General features: G+C 37.8%; 1 protein-coding gene across 3 annotated transcripts in view; it reads left to right on the top strand.

Annotated features, from left to right (window-relative positions):
- Nucleotides 1–27,655, top strand: part of PLCZ1 (phospholipase C zeta 1) — a 45,267-nt gene that overhangs the window by 744 nt on the left and 16,868 nt on the right. The window contains exons 3-9 of one of the 3 annotated variants that reach the window (XM_070453688.1): nucleotides 986–1,107; nucleotides 11,626–11,857; nucleotides 16,262–16,463; nucleotides 19,281–19,425; nucleotides 23,707–23,856; nucleotides 24,497–24,649; nucleotides 25,911–26,058. In XM_070453688.1, coding sequence (XP_070309789.1) covers nucleotides 986–1,107; nucleotides 11,626–11,857; nucleotides 16,262–16,463; nucleotides 19,281–19,425; nucleotides 23,707–23,856; nucleotides 24,497–24,649; nucleotides 25,911–26,058 — 1,152 coding nt within the window. Of the gene's footprint in view, nucleotides 1–985; nucleotides 1,108–11,625; nucleotides 11,858–16,261; nucleotides 16,464–19,280; nucleotides 19,426–23,706; nucleotides 23,857–24,406; nucleotides 24,650–25,910; nucleotides 26,059–27,655 lie in introns of those variants that run through there. The other 2 variants (XM_070453687.1, XM_070453689.1) reach the window with 2 other exon arrangements.

Below are 27,655 nucleotides of genomic sequence, written 5' to 3'. Positions count from 1 at the left end.
CAGAAGTCCTTTCTGTTCCTCTTTCCTTTCTCTTGATTTATCTCCTTTGAAGACTCCTGAGCTTGTTTCTCAAATTTAAGTGTAAACTGCCTCCTTCTTTATCCATCCTGAGTTTTTTTTTTTATTAATTTCCCTAGCTTCCTGTATCTTTTTCTTATAACATGAGCTTTGCCATATTAAGTCACAGCCATTAAATTGAAGGGTTTCCCATTAGTTCTAACAATCTGAAATTGAGTATATTGTTGAACAATTGTTACTGATACTTTTCATGATTTTATAGACTGTCAAGTCTTATTTTTTCAATTTGAAGTATCCTAAATTTTGCTGTTTCTCTGTAGATAAAGCAAGCTTGATTATTTTTGTTTTCTCCTTCATACTAATTAGACACTCACCATGGCATTAAAAAAAAAAAAACAAACAACTCTTTCTGATGGTCCTTAAAATGTTGCTTTTGGAAGCATGTGAGTAGCTGGACATTTGGTTAGTATAATGGTAATAATCGTATCAGACATGGTTACTATTTATTGAACTCTCAGTAACAGAAACTATGTTGAATGATATATTATGAGCTCATTTAATGCCCCTCCCTTACTGAAGTATTAATTTGACCACTTTTCAGATGAGGAAACTAACAAATGAGAGAGATCAAGTGATAGAAAGATCTTGATCTTCATGTCTTCAGAAAATAGGCTATATTTCCCAAGTAATAACTGGATTTCTCAAATGTTAATTTTTATTCTTTTCCTACAATTCTTATTTTATTATTTTCATACCTTTAGCACTGAATAGTACCTACTTAAATTTGTTTTAAATATTATTTACCATAAAATTATTTTCTTACTTAAGCATGAGATAGACTATCCTTTGAAAAGAAAAAGAAAAACATTGAATTGAAGAGAAACAAAATATTCTTTAGTCATTTTAAGTACTTAATGACTTTCTGTGAGAATTTCCTTAACTTCTTTTTTTGATGTGTCTCCTACATGGTTTTTGTTGATGGTTCGAGATGACTTCAAAGGTGGAAAAATTACCCTAGAGAAAGCTCTGAAATTACTTGAAAAATTAGATATACGGTGCAATACTATACATGTGAAATATATTTTTAAGGTGAGATAATATTCGTCCCCTGCATATCCCACCCTAGGAAGGACTTAATCTAATATAGGGAAATGTGGTTAGCTACTTGTATGTTTTCTGCAGAAAATACATATGAAAGATTAGTCTTTTAGAAATTAAAGCAATTAATTATGTTAGATACATTTATAATCAAAATGGAAAGAATTTAGGTAAGAGGAAAAATGAGTTGTTGATAAAATTTGAAATAATACCAGGTTATCTGCTTAGAACAATCTGAATACACAGATGTTCACATCAGATTAGGATTTGTCATCTGATTAGATCAAATCGTATAAATGGTGAAATGGTAACTGGATTGGATGTTAGTGATTTATAGAAGGCATGGGCAATCTTGAGAAAAATCATATTTTACTCATTTTCAAGGAATTATACTGTAAGCTCCTCTGGAGAAGGGAAAGGCTACCAACTCCAGTATTCTGGCCTGGAGAATTCCATGGACTGTATAGTCCATGGGGTTGCAAAGAGTTGGACACGACTGAGTGACTTTCACTTCCCTTTGTTTAAAGAAGAATTAGTAAGAAGGGAACCTGGCTCAGTTCTGTCACTAGAGGATGAATGGAAAGATCATGAAAAAAAGAAAAAGCTGCGTGTTAGAGCTGAGTTTTTTTACTAGAAGATGGTAAATTTCTTGGTGAATCAGGCAAGAATACTAGACTGGCCAACCCAGATAGTTAGGAAGGTAGACATCCTGAGTATGATTTTGTTTCTTGGAACTGGGCAGCCAGATAATACAATCTATGGTGAAATTGTTACCAACCAACTTAAACTGGGAAGCCTGTATTACTTTGAAAGTGAAAGTTTTAGTTGCTCAGTCTTGTCCAACTCTTTGCAACCCCATCGACTGTAATCCTCCAGTCTCCTCTGTCCGCGGGATTCTCCAGGCAAGAATTCTGGAGTTGGGTAGCCATGTCCTTCTCCAGGGGATCTTCCTGACCCAGGGATCAAACCCAGGTCTTCTGCATTGCAGGCAGATTGTTTACCGACTGAGCCCCCAGGGAAGCCCCTGGTGTTACTTCACATGTGGGCTAACCAGGGAGCCTGGTAGAGTTCCAGGAATGCTTGCAGAGGCAGGTTCCAGTTCAGAGAAAAAAGACAGCTTGGTACTCCCAAAATAGCAGTTGCCAGGGTATCACCATTTTGCTGCCATTTCTCCCAGCCCTGTTCCCAAAGTGATATGAAAAGGGCCTGGAGACATGTGCTCATACAGTGGATGTATTACCTAGAGGGACCTCCAGCTTAAGAGACCCAGAGCTTTTGTTACCGGCAATAAGCCTATCTGACCTTTGCCCCGGAGGGTGTCGTTATTAACGTTATTATCCTGGATAGTAAACAAACCTGTTTTTTCCTCTGGAATGTAGTACTATCTCTTCATCATGTAAATATCCTTGAAGAGCTAGTCCTGAAGAAAGGCCTGGTGACTCTGCTCAGAAAATAAGCAGACAGGAGCAAGCATTTCTCTCAGTCAGATTTAGTCCTCGGGTTTACTAACCAAAAAAGGAGGTCCAGAAAAGAAAAACTGAACTGCTCAGGAGGTTGCTGTAAAAGACAAAGAATTCAGAGTTGCTTCTATGGATCCAAGTAGCTTGTGCTGCCATAAGCAATAAGAATTTTGATTAATTTCTAATACCACACCTGAAAAACACAAATTTCTCTGAAAGGCCGTTATACATAGAATTTCCCCCCAGTGGTATTGCCCAAAGGGAGAAACAGCTATGTGCTCTCTGGTTTAATAAAATTCACATTCAACACAATATAGAGGTAGTAATATGTTAAATCTGTATTTAATGTGCAATACAGTAAATCTTAGTGATTTTCAAGTTGCTCTGAATTAGCTGCAAGATAGAGATAGGTCTTTGAAATGCACTTGAGTAAAATGCAAGCTGTATCGAAAAGCATTATGTAGAGTGTTCAACAGGTATAACAATTAAATAAATAGCTCATTAATTGGAATTTATGATTATTTGGACATAGCCAGGCTGAAGGTCTATTTTGTCTAGCAAAACTTTTTTAAAGTAGCTATGATAACAGTGTTAATTGTAAAAATTAGAGGAGCAGAGATTCCTTAGAATACTTCAAAAACCTCTTTAAAATGACCTCAGATACTTTAGAAGCATGAATTATGTATAAACAAGGATGATGGTTATGGTAAACCATTAACTTCTATTTAAATAATTCTCCTAATAGAAAATACTTTGTTGCCTTGGGTGAAATTGCTGTATATGGATTAAAACGTTGATTAAGTAGTATGCCTAGGGAAAGTATATTGGTTAACTGAATTTTCTAGATAGCTCGATTAAACTGAAACATCCAACTCTTTTGCTTTAACTTACGTTGCTGATCTCTCCACTCGGCAATGATACACCTATTAGCCAGAGCAAATAAAATGAATCACAGTGAATCTTTTTTTTTTGGTGTCCGCACAAACACAAAGGCTCTCAGTGTCTCAACGCTGTTGTTGTTAGCAAGCTTATTGGGTGTAGAGATTCTTCAGTCTGTTAGAACCTAATTGTGCAGTTCTTGATTGACAAGTCAGAAATCTCCAAGCAAATGTCTTAATCTGCAGAATGGGGATACTAATATATTTATTTTGTAGGATGGTTCTAAATATTAAATGTTATCATTTGTGAATGTACCTAGTATCAGGCGCGGCATAAAGTAGGCACCAAGTAAATTTTAGTTGAAGCTACATCATGATTGTTCAAAAAAATAGAGAAAATTACATTATATTTATTGATTTCCTCAGTGTTAATAGTTGACATAAATTCTGACATGAATTTACTTTCTGACAAGGTGAAATTTTATTATAAAATTTGAGTAAAGCACGTATAACTTCATGACCCTGGCAAAATATTCTAAACTTCTTTTTCCCAAAATTAATTGCTGAGTCTTGACTTGAACAGTAGTTCTCTAAGTTTTAAAAAAATCCCTTTATTAAATAAAAAAAATATTTTTAATCATTATTTTTAATTTGTAGCAGGAAAGATCCCCTGGAGGAGGGTATGGCAACCCACTCCAGTATTCTTGCCTGGAGAATCCCCATGGACAGATTAGCCTGGAGGGCTGCAGTCCATGGGGTCACAAAGAGTCTGACACAACTGATACATGAAGCATAGCGCAACACAGCTCAGGCTGATTTTAGGAAATACTGCCTGTCATGTCAATACACATAGCTCGTCTTAGATTACAGTCTTCACTGTTGGCTGAATATGAAATAGTATCCTTTTCAATTTCAAGAACTTATGTTTCTCTATTTTTGCCACGGTTCTGCCGAACCCAGAAACACAAGCCCCACTGGCTATTGGAGCCAGTGTGTCCTCTGGACAAGATGTGTGACCTCTGGACAAGGAGTGTGTCCTCTGCACAGCAGCTTGTGTGCCCAAGCTCACTTCTTCAGGCTAGACTCCAAGATATGCACAAAGGCCTTCTTCAGGAAAGACTGAGTCTTAGGTACCTCTGATCACTGTATCTGCATTAGGGCTTCCCAGGTGGTGCTAGTGGTAAAAATTCTGCCTGCCATTGCTGGAGACCTAAGAGATGCAGCTTCAATCCCTGAAGATCCCCTGGAGGAGGGCATGGCATCCCACTCCAGTGTTCTTGCCTGGAGAATCCCATGGACAGAGGAGCCCGGCAGGCTACAGTGAATGGGCTTGCAAAGAGTCGGAGAATACTGAAGTAACTTAGCATGCATAGCATGCATGCATGCATTAGGGACAGAAGGAAACAGAATAAGAAAAGGGGAAAGAACAAGTTGCCTGCTAGTTTAAACTAGTATGCCAGTCCAGTTCAGTCACTCAGTCGTGTCCAACTCTTTAAGACCCCATGGACTGCAGCACACCAGGTTCGCTGTCCATCACTAACTCCTGGAGTTTACTCAAACCCATGTCCATTGAGTTGGTGATGCCATCCAAACATCTCATCCTCTGTTGTCCCCTTCTCCTCCCACCTTCAGTCTTTCCCAGCATCACTGTCTTTTCAGATGAGTCACTTCTTCACATCAGGTGGCCAAAATATTGGAGTTACAGCTTCAGCATCAGTCCTTCCAATGAATATTCAGGGTTGATTTCCTTTAGGACGGACTGGTTGGATCTCCTTGCAGTTCAAGGGACTCTCAAGAGTCTTCTCCAATGCCACAATTCAAAAGCATCAATTCTTTGGTGTTCAGCTCTCTTTATAGTCCAACTCTCACATCCACACATGAATACAGGAAAAACCATGGCTTTGATTAGATGGACCTTTGTTGGCAAAGTAATGTCTCTGCTTTTTAATAAGCTGTCTGTGTTGGTCATAACTTTTCTTCCAAGGAGCATAAGTTTTCTTCCTTGGAAAAAAGTATGTCAGAGTTTGAGGAAAAAGTTGCAAGTCATAAGATTTCCTAGGCTATATTTTGAATACATTGTTTTTAGGGTAATTTCAGATAGAATTTTAAAATGCTACATTTTATGTTAGAAGTTCTGGCTTTGATAGCTCAGCTTTCTCATCAGAAAGATCAGCTTTCTTATAATATCGTTTATTAAGTAACCTTTCATCTTTTTACTAGCAAACTGAGCAGTGGAAATGGTAACAACGTGAAAGACCTTAATTCTGTTTTCTAAAGTGTACTATCAGAATGAGTAACAATAGAATTATTTTAATATGTTCTTTTATCCTCCTGGATTCAATCATTCATTTAAACGTATGATCACTAGGCTCCTACTTTAGGGTGTGCTCAGTTATGTCTGACTCTTTGCACCCCCGTGTGGCTCCTTGGACCATAGCCTGCCAGGTTCCCCTGTCCATGGAATTTCCCAGACAAGAATACTGGCGAGGGTTCCCATTTCCATCTTCCAGTAATAGGCTTTGGGAATAAAGAAAGAATAAAGTATCTACTTTCATTGGGGTCATAGATTTAAGGTAAAATATATATTTTATTTTTTTCTTAAAAAATTTATTCGAACATTTCATTTTTATTTTATTTATTTATTTAGTTATTATTGGCTGTACTGCATGACGTGTGGGTTTAGTTCTCTTACTAGGGATCAAACCCTGGCTCCCTGCATTAGAAGCATGGTGTCTTAGCCACTAGCCTGCCATGGAAGTCCCTGAAAGATATATTTTAAAATTGTACATAAATTGTTTGGGAAAGTTCTTTTTGTAATGCTTTGCAAAGAATAACCACTTAATGAACTTTTATGTTTTTGTAAACTGGAGAAAGATGATTTCATTACTCTTTTTTTTTTATGTTGTAAACTGTAAATGATTAATATGTAACATTTTGAAAAGCTGTAGTATTCCGTGCGGTGGGCCCTGAGATTTTGCATATTTCCTGTAATATATTTTAAAAGACATCTTTTCCTGCTCTCCCTAGTTTCAGGGAGATATTTAGTTCCTTTTTCCAATTAAATGAACATATTTCATCAGAATCATCAGGTTCTGAAGGCCTCAGTCAGACACTCTTATACATACTAAGTGTTAGTCACTCAGTCACATTCACTTCTTTGTGATCCCATGGACTGTAGTCCGCCAAGCTCCTCTGTCCATGGAACTCTCCAGACAAGAATACTGGAGTGGGTTGCCATTTCTTCCTTCAGGGGATCTTCCTGACCCTGGGATTGAACCCAGGTCTCCTTCATTACAGGGAAATTATTTACTGTCTGAGCCAACAGGGAAACCCTATATGTACTAAGGATATGGGAAACAACTGACAGACTTTGCATCTGAGACAGTTCTAGAAGGGATGTGTAAAGGTTTTATTCCGGTATAATAAACCCCAGTAGAGAAGCAGGTATAGAATCTTCTAGGAATCCTGGGTAGGGCTCTCTGACATGACCTGAGGAGGAGACACAGAGGGACATAGGGAAGACTTCGAGAGAAGGACGTTTTTTTGAAGATTAGTAGAAATTCATGCTCATGCACAGTCACTCGGTCATGTCTGACTCTTTGTGACCCCATGGACTGCAGTACATTGGGCTTCTCTGTCCATGGAATTTTCCAGGCAAGAATACTGGAGTGGGTTGCCATTTCCTACTCCAGAGGCTTTTCCCAACCAACTTAAATAAAAAAGAAAACAATATTCCAGACAGAAGAAACAGCCTTTACAATAGCAAGAGGTGGCTTGGTATTTATACTGTAACTGATTCAGAGCACAGTACAGTGTGAAGTGCATGGAAGAGGTGGTGGTGGTGGTCAGGATGCAAAAACCATGTCTTTGAGGGTCTTGGAGGCCAATAGTTTGGATTTTGTCTTGAAAACAGAGGAGAAACACTGAGAAATTTAAGAGAGTTAACAGAGATCAGACTTGTATTTGACATTAATTTATTTCTGTAAATATATTCTTGTCAACTGAACCAACACATGCAACCTAAAAGTTGAGAGTTATGTTCTGTTTGATGGGAAGTTTTAGGATTTTGACCCTGGGAGGTAGCATCTAAAATAATCCTGGGAGAATTGCTCTGAGGAGGCAAGGGGGACCCAGGTTACATAGAAATTTTACAAAAGCTAGGTAGTCTGAATGTCAAAAGATCATTGTAAATAAAAGAAAACCAGATATCGGTGAAAGTGAAAGTGAAGTCGCTCAGTCGTGTTTGACTGTTTGCGACCCCATGGACAGTAGCCTACAAGGCTCTTCCATCCGTGGGACTCTCCAGGCAAGAATACTGGAGTGGGTTGCCATTTCTTTTTCCAGGAGATCTTCCCAATCCAGGGATCGAACCTGGGTCTCCCGCATTGCAGGCAGACGCTTTACCATCTGAGCCCAGATATCAGTAGTTTAGTGCTTTTCTAAGTATAAAAAGATGTAAGAGTCTAGGCTCACTGAAATCATTCCTTTGATATGCACCTCAGCTATCTGGGGTCATTATTCTGTGTTTTCATATCCTCCTCAGGGTTCAACATGGGGAGTGGCTGCAGTCTGATGCCATGTGTTCTTTCCTTCCTGAGTTCCCGCAGGGCTCACCAGCTCACATTGAAAGAAAGTGAAAGTGAAAGTCGTTCAGTCCTGCCCGACTCTTTGCGACCCCATGGACTTTACAGTCCGTGAGATTCTCCAGGCCAGAATACTGGAGTGGGTAGCCTTTCCCTTCTCAACCCAGGGATCAAACCCAGTTCTCCCACATTGCAGGTGGATTCTTTACCAGCTGAGCCACAAGGGAAGCCCAAGAATACTGGAGTGGGTAGCCTATCCCTTCTCCAGTGGATCTTCCTGACCCAGAAATTGAACCGGGGTTTCCTGCATTACAGGTGATTCTTTACCAACTGAGCTATCTGGGAAGCCCCCCGCCAGCTCACATTGGAGGGTTGCAATCACTGATGATATCCTTTGTTTATTGATATCGCAGGAACTATTCCATTTCTTACTTTGAGTACGGGCAATAGTGTATTGTCTTTTCTTTCCTTCTTTGGAGTTAGTTCAAGTCCTGGGACTGGTGACAATTGACATATAAAGCTTTTGATCTTCAGTTTTATCCTACAGGGAAGATATTAATACATTGATACCCTATATTAATATTGAGGCTGCTGTTAAGAGGCTCAGTACTCAGATTTGAACCTTCCTTGCTTACCGCTTTTCTTCTTCCCCCTTTTCTTTTGCTGACACTGTGTTCCCCAGGCCTCATCTTTCTTCTCCTTGTTACTTACGCTTTGTGCTTTCCTTTTCCTTCTTTACCAAAATTATAACTTCCCATCTCCAATGATAGGTTTCCCTGGTAGCTCAGCTGGTAAAATATCTGCCTGCAGAGTAAGAGACCCCAGTTCGATTCCTGGGTCAGGAAGATCCCCTGCAGAAGGAAAAGGCAACCCACTCCAGTATTTTTACTTTAAAAATCCCATGGATAGAGGAACCTGCTGAGCGATAGTCTATGAGGTTGTGAAAGAGTCGGGCATGACTGAGCACACATAAGTACCTCACGGGATGGTGTATGTCAACACCACAGTGAGGACGAGGTTTGAGGCAAATCTAGATGGTTCAGGACATCCTCAGTCTTGAAGAATCTCTAGCATTAATACCTCAGCCTGAAGTTGGGCAAGTCTTTCTGGGCAGAGAGCTACTTATGGGCTGCAGTTCTCCTGAGGAACAGGGTTTGCTTCTTTACTTAAACTGGGCAGCCCAGGCCACCAGGTTTTTTTGTTTTTTTAAATTTGTATTGAGGTATGGTTGCTTTAAAATAGTGTATTAGTTTCTACTCTACAGCAAAGGGAATGAGCGATAAGTACACATATATCCCCTCTTTCAGATTTCCTTCTCCCTGTCGGTTCATCACAGAGCACAGAACAGAGTTCCTGCGCTATGCAGTGTGTTCTCAGCATAGCCACTCAGTCGTGTCTGACTCTCTGTGGACCCATGAATCGCAGCACGCCAGGCCTCCCTGTCCATCACCAACTCCCGGAGTTTCCTCAAACTCATGTCCATTGAGTCAGTGATGCCATCCAACCATCTCATCCTCTGTCATCCCCTTCTCCTCCTGCCTTCAATCTTTCCCAGCATCAGGGTCCTTTCCAATGAGTCAACTCTTCGCATCAGGTGACCAAAGTATTGTAGTTTCAGCTTCAACATCAGTCCTTCCAATGAATATTCAGGACTGATTTCCTTTAGGATGGACTAGTTGGATCTCCTTGCAGTCCAAGGGACTCTCAAGAGTCTTCTCCAACACCACAGTTCAAAAGCATCAATTCTTCGGCACTCAGCTTTCTTTATAGTCCAACTCTCACATCCATACATGACCACTGGAAAAACCATAGCCTTGACTAGATGGACCTTTGTTGACAAAGTAATGTCTCTGCTTTATAATATGCTGTTTAGGTTGGTCATAACTTTTCTTCCAAGGATCAAGTGTCTTAATTTCATGGTTGCAGTCACCATCTGCAGTGATTTTGGAGCCCAAAAAAATAGTCTGTCATTGTTTTCACTGTTTCTCCATCTATTTGCCATGAAGTGTTGGGACCAGAGGCCGTGATCTTAGCTTCCTGAATTGATTTTTAAGCCAACTTTTTCACTCTCCTCTTTCACTTTCATCAAGAGGCTCTTTAGCTCTTCTTCACTTTCTGCCATAAGTGTGGTGTCATCTGCATATCTGAGGTTATTGATATTTCTCCCGGCAGTCTTGATTCCAGCTTGTGCTTCTCCAGCCTAGCGTTTCTCATGATGTACACTGCATAGAAGTTAAATAAGCAGGGTGACAGTATACAGCCTTGACATACTCCTTTCCCTATTTGGAACCAGTCTGTTGTTCCATGTCCTGTTCTTACTATTGCTTCCTGCCTGCATACAGGTTTCTCAAGAGGCAGGTCAGGTGGTCTGGTATTTCCAACTCTTTCAGAATTTTCCACAGTTTATTGTGATCCACACAGTCAAAGGCTCTGGCATAGTCAATAAAGCAGAAATAGATGTTTTTCTGGAACTCTCTTGCTTTTTTGATGATCCAGTGGATATTGGCAATTTGATCTCTGGTTCCTCTGTCTTTTCTAAATTCAGCTAGAACATTTGGAAGTTCACAGTTCACGTACTGTTGAAGCCTGGCTTGGAGAGTTTTGAGTATTACTTTGCTAGCGTGTAAAATGAGTGCAATTGTGTGGTAGTTTGAGCATTCTTTAGCATTGCCTTTCTTTGGGATTGGAATGAAAACTGATCTTTTCCAGTCCTGTGGCCACTGCTGAATTTTCCAAATTTGCTGTCATACTGAGTGCAGCACTTTCACAGCATTATCTTTTAGGATTTGAAATAGCTCAACTGGAATTCCATCACCTCCACTAGCTTTGTTCATAGTAATGCTTCCTAAGGCCCACTCGACTTCACACTCCAGGATGTCTGGCTCTAGGTGAGTGATCATATCATCATGATCATCTGGGTCGTGAAGATCTTTTTTGTACAGTTCTTCTGTGTATTCTTGCCACCTCTTCTTAATATCTTCTGCTTCTGTTAGGTCCATACCCTTTCTGTCCTTTATTGTACCTATCTTTGCATGAAATGTTCCCTTGGTAGTATCTATAATTTTCTTGAAGAGATTTCTAGTCCTTTGCATTCTATTGTTTTCCTCTATTTCTTTGTATTGATAACTGAGAAAGGCTTTCTTATCTCTCCTTGCTGTTCTTTGGAACTCTGCATTAAAATGGGTATATGTTCTCATTAGTTACCTATTTTATACATTAAAAAGGAATGGAATTGGGTCATTTGTAGAGATGTGGTTGGACCTAGAGATTGTCATACAGAGTAAAGTAAGTCAGAAAGAGAAAAACAAATATCGTATATTAACACATATATGTGGAATCCAATCTATTTGCAAAGCAGAAGTAGTAAAAGAGAATCAGGCCACCAGGTTTTAAGTGGTAATTATCCACTTGTCATTTCCAAACTCTGGCATCATTTCATGCAGTTTTATATATTTATCTACAATAAGAATCCAATGTAATTTCTTTTCAGGATAAGTTGGTATATATGTTACACAACTACTCTAACATTTTTGTTTTGTATATTTTTTACATTTGAAATGTGAGCCCACCAGTAAATTTTTTTAGTAGGATAATGACAGGCTGCAACAAGGAAGAATCACCATAGAAGAATTTAGAACAATATATCGAATTATTACATACAGAGAAGAAATTGTTGAGATTTTCAACACGTATTCTGAAAACCGGAAAATTCTTTTAGAAAAGAACCTGGTCCAATTTTTGATGCGAGAGCAGTATACACTTGACTTCAGTGAAAGTATTGCTTCTGAGATCATTCAGAAATATGAGCCTATTGAAGAAGGTATGATTTTACTTCAGAGTTTTAAATATTTATATGCAAACTGGTTTTTGTTAATAGCAGTTATCAAATTCAAACTTGATTGGGTCAAATTTCTTCTGGGTAATATTATATATTGACAGTTTTAATTTTGTAACTTACAGACAGTGTACATACCTTTTAGAAAGCTATGTTGTGTAACCACGACTTTCTTTCATCGTCTAGTTCCTTCCTTTTAATTGTTTCTGTACCTCTCAAGTGTGCAGAGATGAACTTAGGCAGGGAAAACAAGATGAGGAACCTATTATAATAAATACCATAATGGAAGAAAGGGTCCTGATATTCATTAATAAGATAAAAACCCAGGTGTAGGTAGTTTTCCATTTTTGTATATTATTGACAAAATATAGAATATTAAACTAGCTAAATGAAAACAGTTCTAGGAAAGAGATAAAACATTGTAAAAGCACTCATTTCTCTGTTGTTTACACTTAATTGTCTACAACATTTCATAAACATTAAAACATTTTTGCTTTTCTTTCATTTTCCTATGCAATCATCTGGTTTAAGTCCAATGACCATTTTGGCTAGTGATCTCTTGTATAGTTTTTGATCTTTATTTCATCTTTAATGGGTAAAACACTTTGATTTTTTTCCACTTATACTTATTTTTAAATAAAATAATAAAGACATAATATAATATTCATATAGTTGCAGAAAAAGCACTATTAAAGCATGCTGTTTAACCCTACAGAGATTAATACAGTAGCTCAGAATATTTATTTAACAAGGGCTATATGAAAGTGCAGGACTTCTCAGGAGGCACTAGTGGTAAAGAACTCACCTGCCAATGCAGGAGACATGAGATGTGAGTTCAGTCCCTGGGTCGGGAAGATCCCCTGGAGGAGAGCGTGGCAACCCACTCTGGTATTCTTGCCTGGAGAATCCCATGGACAGAAGAGTCTGGCAGTCTACAGTCCATAGGGTTGCAAAGAGTCAAACAAGATGAAGCAACTTAGCAGGCATGCACGCATGTGAAAGCCCGAGTTCTGCCTTTGCAAACTGGTTTATGGCTACCAGTGTTTAACATATGATGATATGGGTTCTAAGAAAACAAAACATTCCTTCATGGACTCATACTTCCTGATTTACTGAAGTATTTATCTGTGGCAACCAAGCATTTTTCTAGGGGCTGAGGATATGGTGGAGAATGAGGCAAACTAAGTCTTATATTCCTGGTAAGGGTTGGAAGGAGAATGACAATAAATAATTAAACATACAAATAGATAGTTTCAGAGAGTACTATGTACTGTGAAAAAAAAAATAAAATAGAGAGTAGACAACCCACAAGGTCTAGCTCAGGTGAGTGTTTAGGAGAGTCCTTCATGGGGAATGTAACATTTGAGCTGAGACAAAAATGATGAGAAAGAATTAGTCATGTGACAAAATGGGAGAAGGGTCTGAGGTTTTGGCAAGGGAAGTGTTGGCCCTGAGGTGGAGAAGCAAGGCACAGGAAGAGGACAGTATGGTTTGAACCTGGAGAGATAGGCAGGGATCAAATCATGTTGGTCTCGTTGGTCATAAGCTAGATTTTGGCTCATGACTCAGTAGCACATAAAGACTTTGGATGCTTCTAAGCATCGTTGAGGTAAGACTGAAGATAGTCCTAGTAAGAGTCTGATCTCCATTAAAACTTGCAAGTTTGCAGGAAGATAAAGAGCTTGTACCAGAATGTAAAACAAATACCTCTCTAAGCACATCTGATGAGTCCTGATGCTGAGTCTTTACTTTCAATTACAAAGACTTTCCCTAAGAAAGTAGTGAATTGATTTATGTTTTGGTTCAAGCTCTTTATATCACTGCCACCTGGAAACAACCAGTTCACAGACATGCACTTTATGGCCCTGTTCCAGTGAAGATTTTTAAAACACTTACTTTGGAATTGTTACCCTTAGGTGGTAAATTAAATGATTGTTGTTTAGTTGCTAAATTGTGTCTGACTCTTTTGCGACCCCATGGACTGTAGCCTACCAGGCACCTTTGTTCATGGGATTTCCCAGGCAAGAATACTGGAGTGGGTTGCATTTCCTCCTCCAGGGGATCTGTCCAACCAGGGATCGAACCCAGGTCTCCTGCACTGCGGGAGGATTCTTTACAGTTTAAGCCACCAGGGAAGCCCAACTTAAAAGGTGCAAAGGCCCAGTGGAATGGTGCCACTGACGTTTTGGAATTGTGTTTACATTTTAACTATGATATTACACTGTTTATCCATTTCTTCTTTTGAGTCTTCCTCTGCTTCCATTCGATCTTCCCTGGTAGGTCAGACAGGAAAGCGTCTGCCTACAATGCAGGAGACCTGGGTTCGATCCCTGGGTCGGGAAGATCCCCTGGAGAAGGAAATGGCAACCCACTCCACTATTCTTGCCTGGACAATCCCATGGACTGAGGATCCTGGAAGGCTACAGTCCCTGGGGTCACAGAGTCCGACACAACTGAGCGACTTCACTTTCACTTTCTACTTCCATTCAGACAGTTTTGCACACAGGCAAGACCACTCATTTCATTTACATGGGTATTGATCACTTTAGAGACTTGTTGGGGCCAATTTGAATTATGAACTTATAGTCCCAAATGCTGCTAAGTTTCTCAAGCTTGTCCCACAGTGATATGTGACATGTACCAAATGAGGAGAACCTCATTTTATTTTAAATATAAAAATCCATCAGATTAACTATCATCTCAGTCTGGTAGTTTTTAAGGGCATAACATGAGTTCGCTTTTTATTCCATTACCAAAGATATTTACTTAGTTAATAGTTCAAAGAGCTATAGGCCAATCACTGCTAATTGCACTGGGAAGAATAAATTCATGCAAATCATTACAATTACGATATATGAAGCAGTTGCCCCGTACACTTGCATGTTTCTAATTTGCATAGCTTTGAAATAGAGAGTTCAGTTTGCATCACTATAAACATTTTATGTATTTTCTTCTAGCTTTTATTTTTTTAAAGTAAGATTGTAATAGCATTTTGAATGCTGGCTTTTTTGTTTTTATGATGTCATAAACATTTACTTAATGTCACTATGTATTTTTTTCTGATACATTATTTGTAATGTCTGCTTAGTATTGTATCATATTTTGAGATTTAATCTCTTTCCTCCCCTCCGCCCATTTATTTTGCTTTTATAAATAATGCTAGTGTGAGCATTCTTGCATATCAAGCTTTGTCTGAGTCTCTATTTCGGTAGTTTAAATTCCTAGAAATAAAATTCTTTGCCAAGAACTACTCTCTAGAGTGAATACTCACACCAGCTTATAATATGAGGCAAACTGAATTATCAGAAACAAAAGCAACAGTAACTAACCTTTATAGATCTAATATATGGCGCTAGTATGCATGAATGGATGTTATGATTGCCATCATTCCTAAGACAGGGAGAGGTTAACAGGCTCGTCATATAACAAATAAATGAATTTAACCCAAGCTGTCTCATTCCAGAGCCAGTGTTCTGCTTAGATAGATAATTTTGGTATATATGATACCGAGCAAAAAAGTTCACAGATCATTTGCTAAAGATAATAATATGCAAATGACTCAGTAATTCAATTCATAGGAATGCACCCAATAGAAACATGTACATATTTGCACCAAAAGATATATACTGGTTATTTATAGCAGTATAGTTTTGTAAATAGCCCCAAACTGGAAATTATCTAAATGCTCATCAAGAATAGGATTGATAAATTGTGGTATATTCACACAATGGAGAGCTATACAAAAAATAGGAATAAAAAATATCCGTGTGCCACTATAAGAATAAATCTTACAAACAATGTTGAGTAAAACAAACCAGTCACAAAAAATACATATTGTGTCCATTCATTTATGTAAAACACAAAAACTAAAGAAAACTAATCTATGCTTCTAGAAGCCATACCATTGAATATACTTGGCAGTTGGGGATTGGGGTATGGAGGAAAACTAGAAAGTTAGCAGGCGGCAGTCTTCTGGGGTGCTATCATGTTCTGTTCTTTGACCTTGGTGTTGGTTACATGGATGGTTAGCTTGTGGAAATTCATGAATCTATGACACATGTCCTTTTCTTGTATATATTTTAATTATTTAAAAAAATTTTTAAACAGCAGGTCCTTGTTGGCTATCTATTTTAAATATAGTAGTCTTGTATATATTTTTTAAACATTAAAAAAAAACAGAGATGATTAAGTACTATTTAGTGTACTTAAATGTTGATATGAAAGAACTAAAAATAAAAACCTTAGAAAAATTTGTTTCCAAAGAAACCTGAATAGATTAGTATTAATTCTAAATGAATACTTTAGAAACATGCTCTGCTACTAAGTTTAAAGTGAAATGTAATTTTTATACTATTTATGATACTTCTGCATTCTTTTTATTTTTTATAGTTAAACAAGCACACCAGATGTCATTTGAAGGTTTTAGAAGATACATGGATTCATCTGAATGTCTGATATTTAATAATGAGTATGGTCATGTTTACCAAGATATGACTCATCCATTGACTGATTATTTTATTTCAAGTTCACATAATACATACTTGATATCTGACCAATTATGGGGACCAAGTGACCTTTGGGGATATGTAAGGTATTTCTTTTGATTTTTGAATCTATTACATTTTAAAAATGTTTGAAAGTTCTTAGTGGTTTCTACCCTAGTAGGCTGTAATTCACAGTAAAGGAAGGCAATGCATGTTACAAAAACCATAGGGTAGAGAATTTTGATTGGTGCATATCTTGAATATCCAACCTTTGGGTGGTTGTATACTTTATTCAATGTATTGTTATCATGCATGTGTGCATGCATGCTAAGTTGCTTCAGTCATGTCCGACTCTGTGTGACGCTATGGATTGCAGCCCACCAGGCTCCTCTGTCCATGGGATTCTTCAGGCAAGAATACTGGAGTGCATTGCCATGCCCTCTTCTAGGGGATCTTCCTGACCCAGGGATCGAGCCTGTGTCTCATACATCTCCTGCATTGGCAGGTGGGTTCTTCACCATCAGTGCGACCTGGGAAGCCCTTCTAATCCTGTCTGCCAACCTCCTCTCCCTGGTTATTGGCCCTTTGAAGTTTCCTGAACAATTTGGATATTTTGTGTAGGAAAAATGTGGAGAAGACTTTTAAAATCTTATTTAGCTATTCAGAGCATCCTGTACTTTAAAGAAAAAATATGGTCAAAATTAATTCTCAGATATCTACATGCCAAAAGAAAAATAGTAGCATTTATAGATAATAATACATATGTTTATATGTCAGCCGACTTACATAGATTAAAGGAAGTCTATGTTGCACATTTAATTTTGTTTTCTATGATGTCTCATATACTGTTCATACCAATTTAGCCTTCAGTTTTAGTTTAGTCAGTCCACTGAAGCTACAGTGGTGAGCAAGATTTTCGAAGTGGTTACACTCATTTGTTCATGAAAATAGACAGATAATAAAGAGGGAAACAAATCAGTATTTCCAGGGACTGAATCATATGAACCAGGGTAATGTGATAGAAGGTAACTGTGGGGTAAGGGATGCTCCTTTTAATTGAAGGTTCAGGAAAGGCTTTTCAAGAGAGTATAGCTGTGGTCTGAGTGATAATGAAGAAGAAGTTTTAGATATAGTAGGAAGGGAAGAAGTAATAATGCTTGGCATGTTTACAAGAGAGAAAGACAGCAAGTGTGGGTATAAATGAGTGAATGGAGAAGGAAGGGAGGTGAATTAGAGGAAACAGGCAAGTTTATGAGGGTCTTGGGAGACCATTGAAGGGAGAATGGATTTAATCTGGTTGCATAGGGAAGTCCTTAGGGGGGTTTTCCTTAGGAAAATGTCATAATTTAATTTATTCTTTACTGTGGGAGAAAGACCGATGGTGAAAGTGTAGAGGTAGGAGATGCTTTGGGAAAATATTGTCGCAGTCCAGGGATGACGGTGATCTAGATGGTTAATTCATGAGGCAGCGGTTGAGACACATGGTTTAGTTTGAAATATTTTAGGGAGACAGAGCCAACATGGTGATTTACCAGGCAATCTGAAGAGAGGTATGAGGGAAAGGGGGTATCAGGATTTGGGGCCTGATAATCTAGAATGTGATGACATTATGGGCACAGATGGTGAAGCCATTGTAGGGTGTGATTCAAAAGCAAAAGTTCCGTGATGTCCATGTTCAGTTTGAGATATTGATTAGTTATCAAAGGGCTAGGCAAGATAGTCAATTGGGTATATGTATCTGGGGTTTAGAGAAAGTATCCAGGTTGGAAAAATAAGCTTGGAAGCCCTTGACATATATATGCCATTCAAAGCTATGTGATTGGGTGATATTACTTAGGAAAAATCATAGAAAAGGTATCTTATAATCCCATGATATCATCAAACTTACAAGTTAATATTGCTTCTATAATTTAAAATCTAAGTAAATACATAAATCCACAAATTCAGAAATATACCCACTTAAAATCCTGTAAGGATAAGCCCATTCATCCTCTACAGAAATTTCTATTCATACTTCATTATATTTTTTTGAGAGAAAATACACCTTTTCAACAGGTTTATTTAGAAATATAGAAATTTAATTTTGAATTCTGAGAAAATGTTCTACCCCTGTGAAAATTTACAGTTAAATTTAATTATATTTCTTCCTCTATTTCCTTACCCACTTATGAGAGATACAATTTGATACAAGTCTTTCAAAATTTCTCTACCTGTGAGAGGTGGTGTAGAGTGATGTTTGCCTATTAATATTTAAGTTTCTGGTGCTGATCTTTCCTTCCAGTCCGTCATTTGTTAACTACAAATGTGTATAACATTTTTTATGTTGCAGTTTCCTCCTCTTTAAAAGAGAAAAACCAATATTAACTGCATTGAAGAGTTTAATTCATGAAACCCCCCTTAGATTCATTTAAGTGGAGAATTTCTTTATTGAGTGAGAAATTTTTCATGATTCATTCACGTGTTTCATTATTCATTCATTTCAGTCAGTGTGAGAGAGTGAAAAGTGGCCTCCACACCACCACGGAAAGATAGAGAGCTTTCTCTTACGAGCTTCTGAGTAAAGGGTTTGGCATGACCCAGTGCAATCCCCTCATTTTTTGCTGGACACCAAGCCATGTAGTTAAAATAAGCAGCTAAAGGTTGGCTTAATCATGGATAGAATTAAACCTATCTAGAGATGTAGCCAGAAGCAATATTTTTAAGGTTCTTCTCCATGGAAAAAAAATTTTCTATAAAACCACAGAGGGTTTTGATCTACTAGTAGGCAATAAAACCCAGGTAGTATATGGTTAAAAGTGAAAGTGAAAGTCACTCAGTTGTGTCCGACTCTTTGCGACCCCATGGACTGTATAGTTCATGGAATATGGTTAAAAGTATAACCTATAATCCAGGAGTGACAATTTTATTTTATTTAAATTTTATAGTGCCCTTGTGAAAGGATGCCGCTGTCTGGAAATTGACTGCTGGGATGGATCACAAAATGAACCTGTTGTATACCATGGCTATACATTCACCAGCAAGCTTCTGTTTAAAACTGTTATCCAAGCGATACACAAATACGCATTCCTAGTATGTGCATGCCTTTGTTAAGTCACAGTTATTTAAACATGAGATAATTTAATTGTTTCAAAATCCTATAATGCTTGGCCTTAGTTTAGATCAGTGACATTTCATCTGTCAGTTATGATCCATTAGTTGGCAGCAAAATCCATGCAGTATGTATCATTATGTGTGTATGCTCAGTCATATCCGACTCTTTATGATCCCATGGACTGTAGCCCATCAGGCTCCTCTGTCGGTGGGATTTTCCAGGCAAGAATGCTGGAGTGGGTTACCATTTCCTTCTCCAGGGAGTGTATCATTAAAGATAGATTTATTAAAACAGATCTCAGGTAGGAAGGTACATGTAGTTTCATGGAACTTTTTGTTTAATTATGTAATTATATGTGTGTATATGTATGCATGCATGTGTATTGTGTCATAATGTAAGTTATATTTCTTACCACGAGTTAGGGCCAAAAAGTTTGAGAAATACTGTTCTATTTAATAGTAAATATTTTACCAACATTCAGATATTTTACTTTCAAGACACAAATGTCAAAAATGTATTATCTCAACTTTTGGCATATTTTATACTATGATGGGGGTTATTTATACAGAAAAAATGTTTAAAAGTTTACTTTGGATTTCAAAATAGTTATTAAATTAATTAAGTTAAAGATTCAAAGATCTAATTCTTTCTTTCTAAAGCTTCTAATTCAGTTTAAAAATACTCATCTGTAAATTGAGCAGATTTTAATAGTCACTGAATTTTGAATAATACTTGATCCCATTGACAAGTTTGGTTAATTGAACACCTTCAGACATTTTAAATTGTGTTTTTAAACTTAGTATATTTGATTTCTTTCTTAAGTACTTCAATTGTAGTGTAATTGAAGAGATTTAACAAAATCTAAGTATTTAAGGTCTGTTTAATAAATTAAACTTACAAAGTTGAAAAACCTAAAGTTCTCTTAGCTTGGTCAATGTACTATCTGTAAACAGAAACCTAACTTAAAATCACATACTTAGGTTAATTGTTCCATTATATTTTGGAGTATGAAATACTAAATATTCATAACTAAATATTCATAAAATATTTTAAAATTTATCATAATATAAAACCTTAATATATGGCATTGATTCTCTTAAACATCTAATTTCTGATGTTTAAATTTATCCAAACTTCTCCTTTGAATTTTACACCAATGTAGACAACTTCCTATTTGACATTTCCACTTGCATGTTTAATAACTATAGTTAACATGTTTCAGCTTGAGCTCCAGATCATAACCCTCTTTTTCCTAGTCCTACTTTGCCTATGGTCTTTTCCATCTCAGTTAATGACAACTGTGTTTGGCCTAAATCTTTATTGTCCATGTTAATGTTCCCTTCTTTTCTCTCTAAATCCTCTATATGTTTTTCAGCAAATCCTCCTGGCTCTAATTTCAAAATGTACACTGAATTTAATCCCTTTCCCCATTCTCACTGTCACTCTCCTGGTCAACCGGCATCACCTCTGACTTGCGTTATTGCAATGGCTTCTTATCCAGGGTCTCTGCTTCTCTCCCTCCTCTTCTGAAGTTTCATCTTAATATAGCAGAGTGAATTTTTGATAAGTCCGATCATGGCATTCCCCTTTTCAAGCTCTTTAATTCCACTCAAAATAAAAGTTAAGGTCTGTACCATGACTCCCAAGGCCCTACATGACCTGTTTACCATCACCTCCTTGATGCCCGCTCCTCCTCTCTCCCTTGTTCATGTGGCCATTTTGACCTCCTTACCTCTTTTCAGACCCATCTCAAAGCCTTTGCACTTGCTATTCCCTTCATCTGAAATACTCTTCCCAAATATTTTCGTACCAAACTCTCCCACTTCATTTAGGATGGATAATGAGGGAATAAAAGGAAATAGAGACAGTCTGAAAATTCAAAGGCCTTGCAAGGATGGATAGACATCTACAACTTTTAAGACTCCAAAGAGTATGTGATGAAGTGAAGAGAAAAGAAAGGCCTTGAACAGACTCAGTGAAACTTCTCAGTTGGACACAGTGACACAGTTTTGCAGCAAAGATTAGACTGAAGTTTAGACTTTCTACTCAATATAGTTGCCATTAACTTGGGGGTAAGAGAGCAATGAAATAAAAATACACTGGATATCTATGGCCCAGAAAGAACTTTGAGTATAGGTTCCAGCACATGTGACTTACTAGAAACAAGTGTATATGAAATTGTGGTTTTTGAGGGCATTAGATTGCTAAAAACAGAAGCTAAGTCTGTCTTGCTAGGGGAACCTTAAAACCACGCTTAGTCAGAAAGTGAACTGCAGAAGTTGTTTAACTTTAAGAAAAGCCAACTCCTCAGTTCACACTTCAGATATGGCCAAGGAGGATAAAGACAAGATGATCTTCGCAGAGGATGGAACAAAGACCACAGATGACAGTGAGCTCTTCCCAGTGAGTAAAGTCAGGGCCTAATTGAGAAATCCATTTGCTAGGTCTTCACTTTGCCTAAACTCAAAATCACTTATTATATTTGGGAAAAAAAATTTACACTCTTCTCTTGATATTAGACTTGTTTATATATGTATAAATGAAAATGAAAGTATTAGTTGCTCAGTTGTATCCAACTCTTTGTGACCCCATAGACTGTGGCCTAGCAGGCTCCTCTGTCCAAGGAATTCTCCAGGCAAGAATACTGGAATGGGTTGCCATTCCTTTCTCCAGGGAATCTTCCTGACCCAGGGATTGAACTTGGGTCTCCACAGGCAGATTCTTTACTGTCTGAGCCACGAGGAAAGCCCTATATATATATGTGGGTATTTGCAAGAAGATCATTGTGTAGGCTGAATAAGAGCCCCAAAGATACTAGATTCTAATTCCTGGAACCTGTAAATGTTACTTTATTTGTTAAAAGGATCTCTGCAGACATGATAAGTTAAGAATCTTGAGATGAGACACCACCCTGAATTATCTGGATGGGTCCTAAATGCAGGTATCATATCCTTATTCATGGGAGGCAGAGGGAGATTTGACACACAACAGAGGAAGAAGCAGTGCGAAGATGAGGGGCAGACACTGGAGTGATATGATCACAAGCCAAGAAATCCTGGCCACTGCCAGACGCTGGAAGAGGCAGGGAAGATCTCCCATAGAACCTGCTGACATCTTCATTTTAGCCTGTGAAACTGATTTCAAAATCTTGGCCTCCACAACTGTAAAAAGATAAATATCTGTTGTTTCATGCAACCTGATTTTGGTAATTTGTTACAGCAGCCATAAGAAATTAATAAGCTCAGACTTAATATGATATGTTATATGCAATATGACATATGACATATCTATCAAAGGTCTGTAATAATTCAGCAGACCTTGCAATTCCTTTTCTTGTTACTGTAAATTGGCAAATGTGCCCTGAAAATTATATGTGGAAAGAAGGAAAATAATTTTGAATAAGACATCCAAATGAGTGATATTTACTATTTGGTGACAAATTTAAAAGTTACAGTGGTGGAAAATACCTTTGTAGAGTCACTTTTAACCCACTCCAGTATTCTTGCCTAGAGATTTCCAGGGACAGAGGAGCCTGGTGGGCTACAGTTCACAGGGTCACAAAGAATAGACACTACCGAAGTGACTTAGCATGCACACACACACACACACACACACACACACACACACACAAAGTTGCTTTTACTTACTAGATATTCTTTCTTATTTAAAACCTGGAAATATCTTTATCTTTGTTTCTATTTATAATGCAGTGAATTTTGATTATAGAATTTAAAATAGAAAGAATAGAAAATTAACATTTTGTCTAACATATCAGTGTTAAAATTTTTCCTAAAAATATCAAAACATATATATGTACTTTATAAAGTAAAAATGTAGAATCTTGCTTTTTGGCAGCTTGTTTTTCTTCTTAAGACTAGATCATAGATACCTTATTTCTGTAGCAGTATATATAGCTCTACTTCCTTTGTGACAGATCTTTATCATTCCTTTATATGAATATGCTATTATTTATTTTAAAACATAGGGAGTTTTAACAAATTTATTTAAACTGTTGGGAGTTTCAGTTTTTTCCCCTATATTTTAAGTACAACTGGGACTAATTTACCTTTATGTACAGATTTAATGTTTCCTGTTTTGTCAGACTCAAAAGTATTTTCAGTTTAAAGAACAGATAATTATTTTGCTAAGGTACTGAACATTAGATGTTAGTTTTAAAATCAATTAAGTACTCCTCTTAATTGCATTAAAGTTATTGAGGAGTTTTGATTATTAACTGTGGTAATGGTTAATTTTTTTAGGCATCTGAGTACCCAGTGGTGCTGTCTTTAGAAAATCACTGCTCCCCTTCCCAACAAGAAGTGATGGCCGACAGTTTGCTCGCTACTTTTGGGGATGCCTTGCTGTCATATACACTTGATAATTTTTCAGACAGACTACCTTCACCAGAGGTAATATTTTGTCTGAGAAGCTCAGGCTAAGAAAAAGCCTGCTGCTGTTATATTGGCCAATGAAACTGAGCTGGAGATTGATGAAAAATGCTTAGTTTTAATTATAGTGGTGTATCTTTGCAATGTTCCTAGGAAATAGCCCATGATCATTTGGGTGAATATATTTTGATAAAAAGGATAGTCTAGTGTAGTGTTAGTTGCTCAGTCATGTCTGACTCTTTGCAACCCTATGGACTGCAGCCCGCCAGGCTCCTCTGTCCATGGGATTCTCCAGGTAAGAATACTGGAGTGGGTTGCCATTCCCTTCTGCAGGGAATCTGCCTGAACCAGGGTTCAAACCCAGGTCTCCTGCATTGCAGGCAGATTCTTTACCTCCGAGCCACCAGCTAGATCCCTTGGTTTCTATTAGGTTTTTAGGAATATGGAAAAAGGAGCTACCTATATTACTACTGTGGGCAATTGAAAATATGATGAAAGGCTTTTCAATGACCATGACAAGTACAAATTTACCTGTACATGTATAACTGTAACTTTCAAATTGTTTCTGTAGGCATTAAAATTCAAAATATTAGTTAGAAACAAGAAAATAGGAACCTTACGTGAAACCCTTGAAAGGAGAGGTTCTGATATGCATGGGCAGGTAGAGGAATATGAAGAAGAGGAGGAGGTGGAACAAGAGGAGGATGGAAGTGGTGCCACAGAACCAGAACCAGTGGGTGATTTTCGAGATGATTTGGAAAAAGAAGAACAGTCGAAACGGGTGATCAGAATCCCACTCTTCAGGAAAAAGAAGGTGAGGCAACGTTTTGTGAAAATCTTACAAGTGATTGAAAAGTTGTTTTATTTTTTTGTTAGTTGAGAATTTTTAAAACTTTTTGGAGGAAAACATCTTTTTCCTACTTTGTAATCACTTTATCATTTAAAATTTATTGGGAAAAATTAGCAGTGGAAAAGAAATTTTAGAAGTTGTTATCTCTTTCCCCGTGTTAGCTGTTCGTAAATTCTTTTTCTCTACAGTCAGCAAATATTAGGCCTTCTTATATATTAGACGTTGTGCAGTGTATAAAAGATAATGTCTCTGCGCTGAAGGAGAGCTTACTGTCAGAGACAAGAAAATCACTGTTTATATTATATAGTATTTTAAGTATACAAGTTAGCATGACAAAGGAAGGTATACAAGGTTGCAAGCAATACAAAACTAATTCAGCTGGTTTAAATAAAATGTGAATTAATTCAGCTGGTCCGTAGAAATGAAACATTCAGGAAAGGGAATCTAATTTCAGGAATGATTGGTTAAAGTGTATTAAGCGAAGTCCACAGAATTTTCTTTCTGCCAACTTTGGCCCCCCTTTCCTGATATGGGTGCAAGCCTTTGCAAAGCTTCAGTTTTACGTGCTTTCATATTCAAATCTGAAAGTCCTGCCTATCTTTCAGCTGCCCAAGCCAACTCCTTTTGTATCACAGTAGTAGGCTGGCTGTGATCAAAGCATGCGCACATGCCTAAATTGGTTCCTGTTGCCAGGGGAATGCACTCTGCTTAGCCACGCCCACTTAACATGATTGACACTTAAGCACATGGATTGCGCATGGACGGGCAACGTTTTCCCGAAAAAAACAAAAAACCACTTTGGAAGAAGCTAACAGAAGTGCAGAGAATATAGATCCTGGGCTGGAAAAGTGTACAATAGTGTACTATACAGCTGAAGTTATTCCAAAATGTTAGATCACATTGGAAATAGTCTAAAATTCCTGAACTCGTAAAATTCAGTAGACTAAGACCTTTGGGAAAAGGAAATAGAAATAATTGCCATCTTCAGTACTTACTGCATGAATTGGGATTTTAGGTTTAGATTGCCTGGTAAGTAACATCAAATGCTATTGTCATAGAACATATTTACACTGACCCAATTCAAATAGTTTTTGAGGGTATAATCTTATGAAAAAACTAAAATCATTGATTTGAAAGCATATTTTCCTTATTGGAAAAAGAATTTTTCAAATGATTAGTGCAAAATTGTGAAATTATTATTATTTTTTTTTTTTACACCACAAAGATAAAAATATCTATGGCCCTATCTGATCTTGTCATTTATACTAAAGTTGAGAAGTTCAAAAGTTTTCATCATTCAAATTTATATCAACAATTTAATGAAAGCAACTCTATTGGGGAGTCCCAAGCCCGAAAACTTACAAAGTTGGCAGGTAAATTCTTATAATTCAAATAGATGAAGTGTTTAAACAAGTTATATTCACTTTTAAGATGTCAAAATTGGTCAACAGTGTTCATAAAACTATGTTCTAATACAATTTCAATGTATTTAACAGATTTTAAAAAAGGGTTATGTGCCTCAGGTCACTTTACATTTTATTTCACAGAACTGAGCCATTAATTTACTTCTCTAAATCATGAAAGTTTGCTTGAGAATGTCCAGTATGGACACTTTGTTGAGAGGGGCTGGTGAGCAGTTTATATGAGAGAGTAGTGAGTGACAAGGTTGCAGAGGTAGGCAAAGCTAAATTATAAGAAACTTGAACTTTGCAAGTGAGCAGAAGATTGAAATCTCAGGAGTTACATGATCCTTTGTATGTTTCTGAAAGATGCCTCTGTTAGCAGCATAAGAGTGATGCTGGCTGTAGGGAGGAGATGATAAGGGATTGTTGTTCAGTCACCCATTTGTGTCAGACTCTTTTGAGACCCTATGGACTACAGCATGCCAGGCCTCCCTACCCATCACCATCTCCCGAAGTTTACCCAAATTCACGTCCACTGCATTGGTGATACCATCCAGCCATCTCATCCTCTGTGCCCTCTTCTCCTTCTGCCCTCAATCTTTCTCAGCATCAGGCGCTTTTCCAATGAGTCAGCTGTTCACGTCAGATGACCAAAATACTGGAGCTTCAGCTTCAGCATCAGTCCTTCCAGCGAGTATTCAGGGTTGATTTCCCTTAAGATTGATTGGCTTATAGCAGCGAAATTGAAGCCAGGGTGAAGTTTGTGGACATCTATGAATGAATGAATGCCGAGTCACTCAGTTGTGTCTGACTCTTTGCGACTGTAGCCTCCCAGGCTCCTCTTTCCTTGGAATTTTACAGCCAAGAATACTGGAGTGGGATCCTACTCCATGGGATCTTCCCAACCCAGGGATCAAACCTGTGTCTCTTGTGTTGGTAGGATTCTTTACCACTAGCAGAAGTGGGCATCTATGAGGTAGAGATAGATAGAGTGGAAGCTGCATTTCTAAAGTGAAGAAGAAGGTAAAAATGGTACCCAGACCAGGCTGCCTGATGGCTGTGTACCTACAGAGGAGCCATTTGTCTCTGAATCTTGTTTTCATTGTCTCCAGACTAAATCTGAGGTGCGTTACTCTATGTGGTACAGCCTAAGATAACAACTGTCAGGCCTGGGAAAAAGAATGGGAAGCGGACTCTGCCTTGTTCTCAGACTTACATGGTGGGGAACATCAGCAACTTGGAGTTTCCTTGGTGGCTCGGTGGTAGAGAATACAGCTGCCAAAGCAGGAGACTCAGGTTTGATCCCTGGGTCAGGAAAATCCCCTGGAGAAGAAAATGGCAACCCACTCCAGTTCTTTCCTGGAAAATCCAGTTCTTCCTGGAAAAACCTGGAAATTCTTTCCTGGTGTCTACAGTCCATGGGGTCACAAAAGATTCGGACACAACTTAGTGACTAAACAGCAGTTATCAACTTAAAAAGGAATGGTCTGTTGGTAGGGGAAATCTTTTCTCTTTTACCCTTCTTGAGTTCTTGTGACTGGACTAGTAATAAAATTGATGCCAGACC

This window comes from Odocoileus virginianus, chromosome 23 (assembly GCF_023699985.2).
Source record: "Odocoileus virginianus isolate 20LAN1187 ecotype Illinois chromosome 23, Ovbor_1.2, whole genome shotgun sequence".
Taxonomy (NCBI): Eukaryota; Metazoa; Chordata; class Mammalia; order Artiodactyla; family Cervidae; genus Odocoileus; species Odocoileus virginianus.
This window is presented reverse-complemented; position numbering and strand designations above follow the sequence as displayed.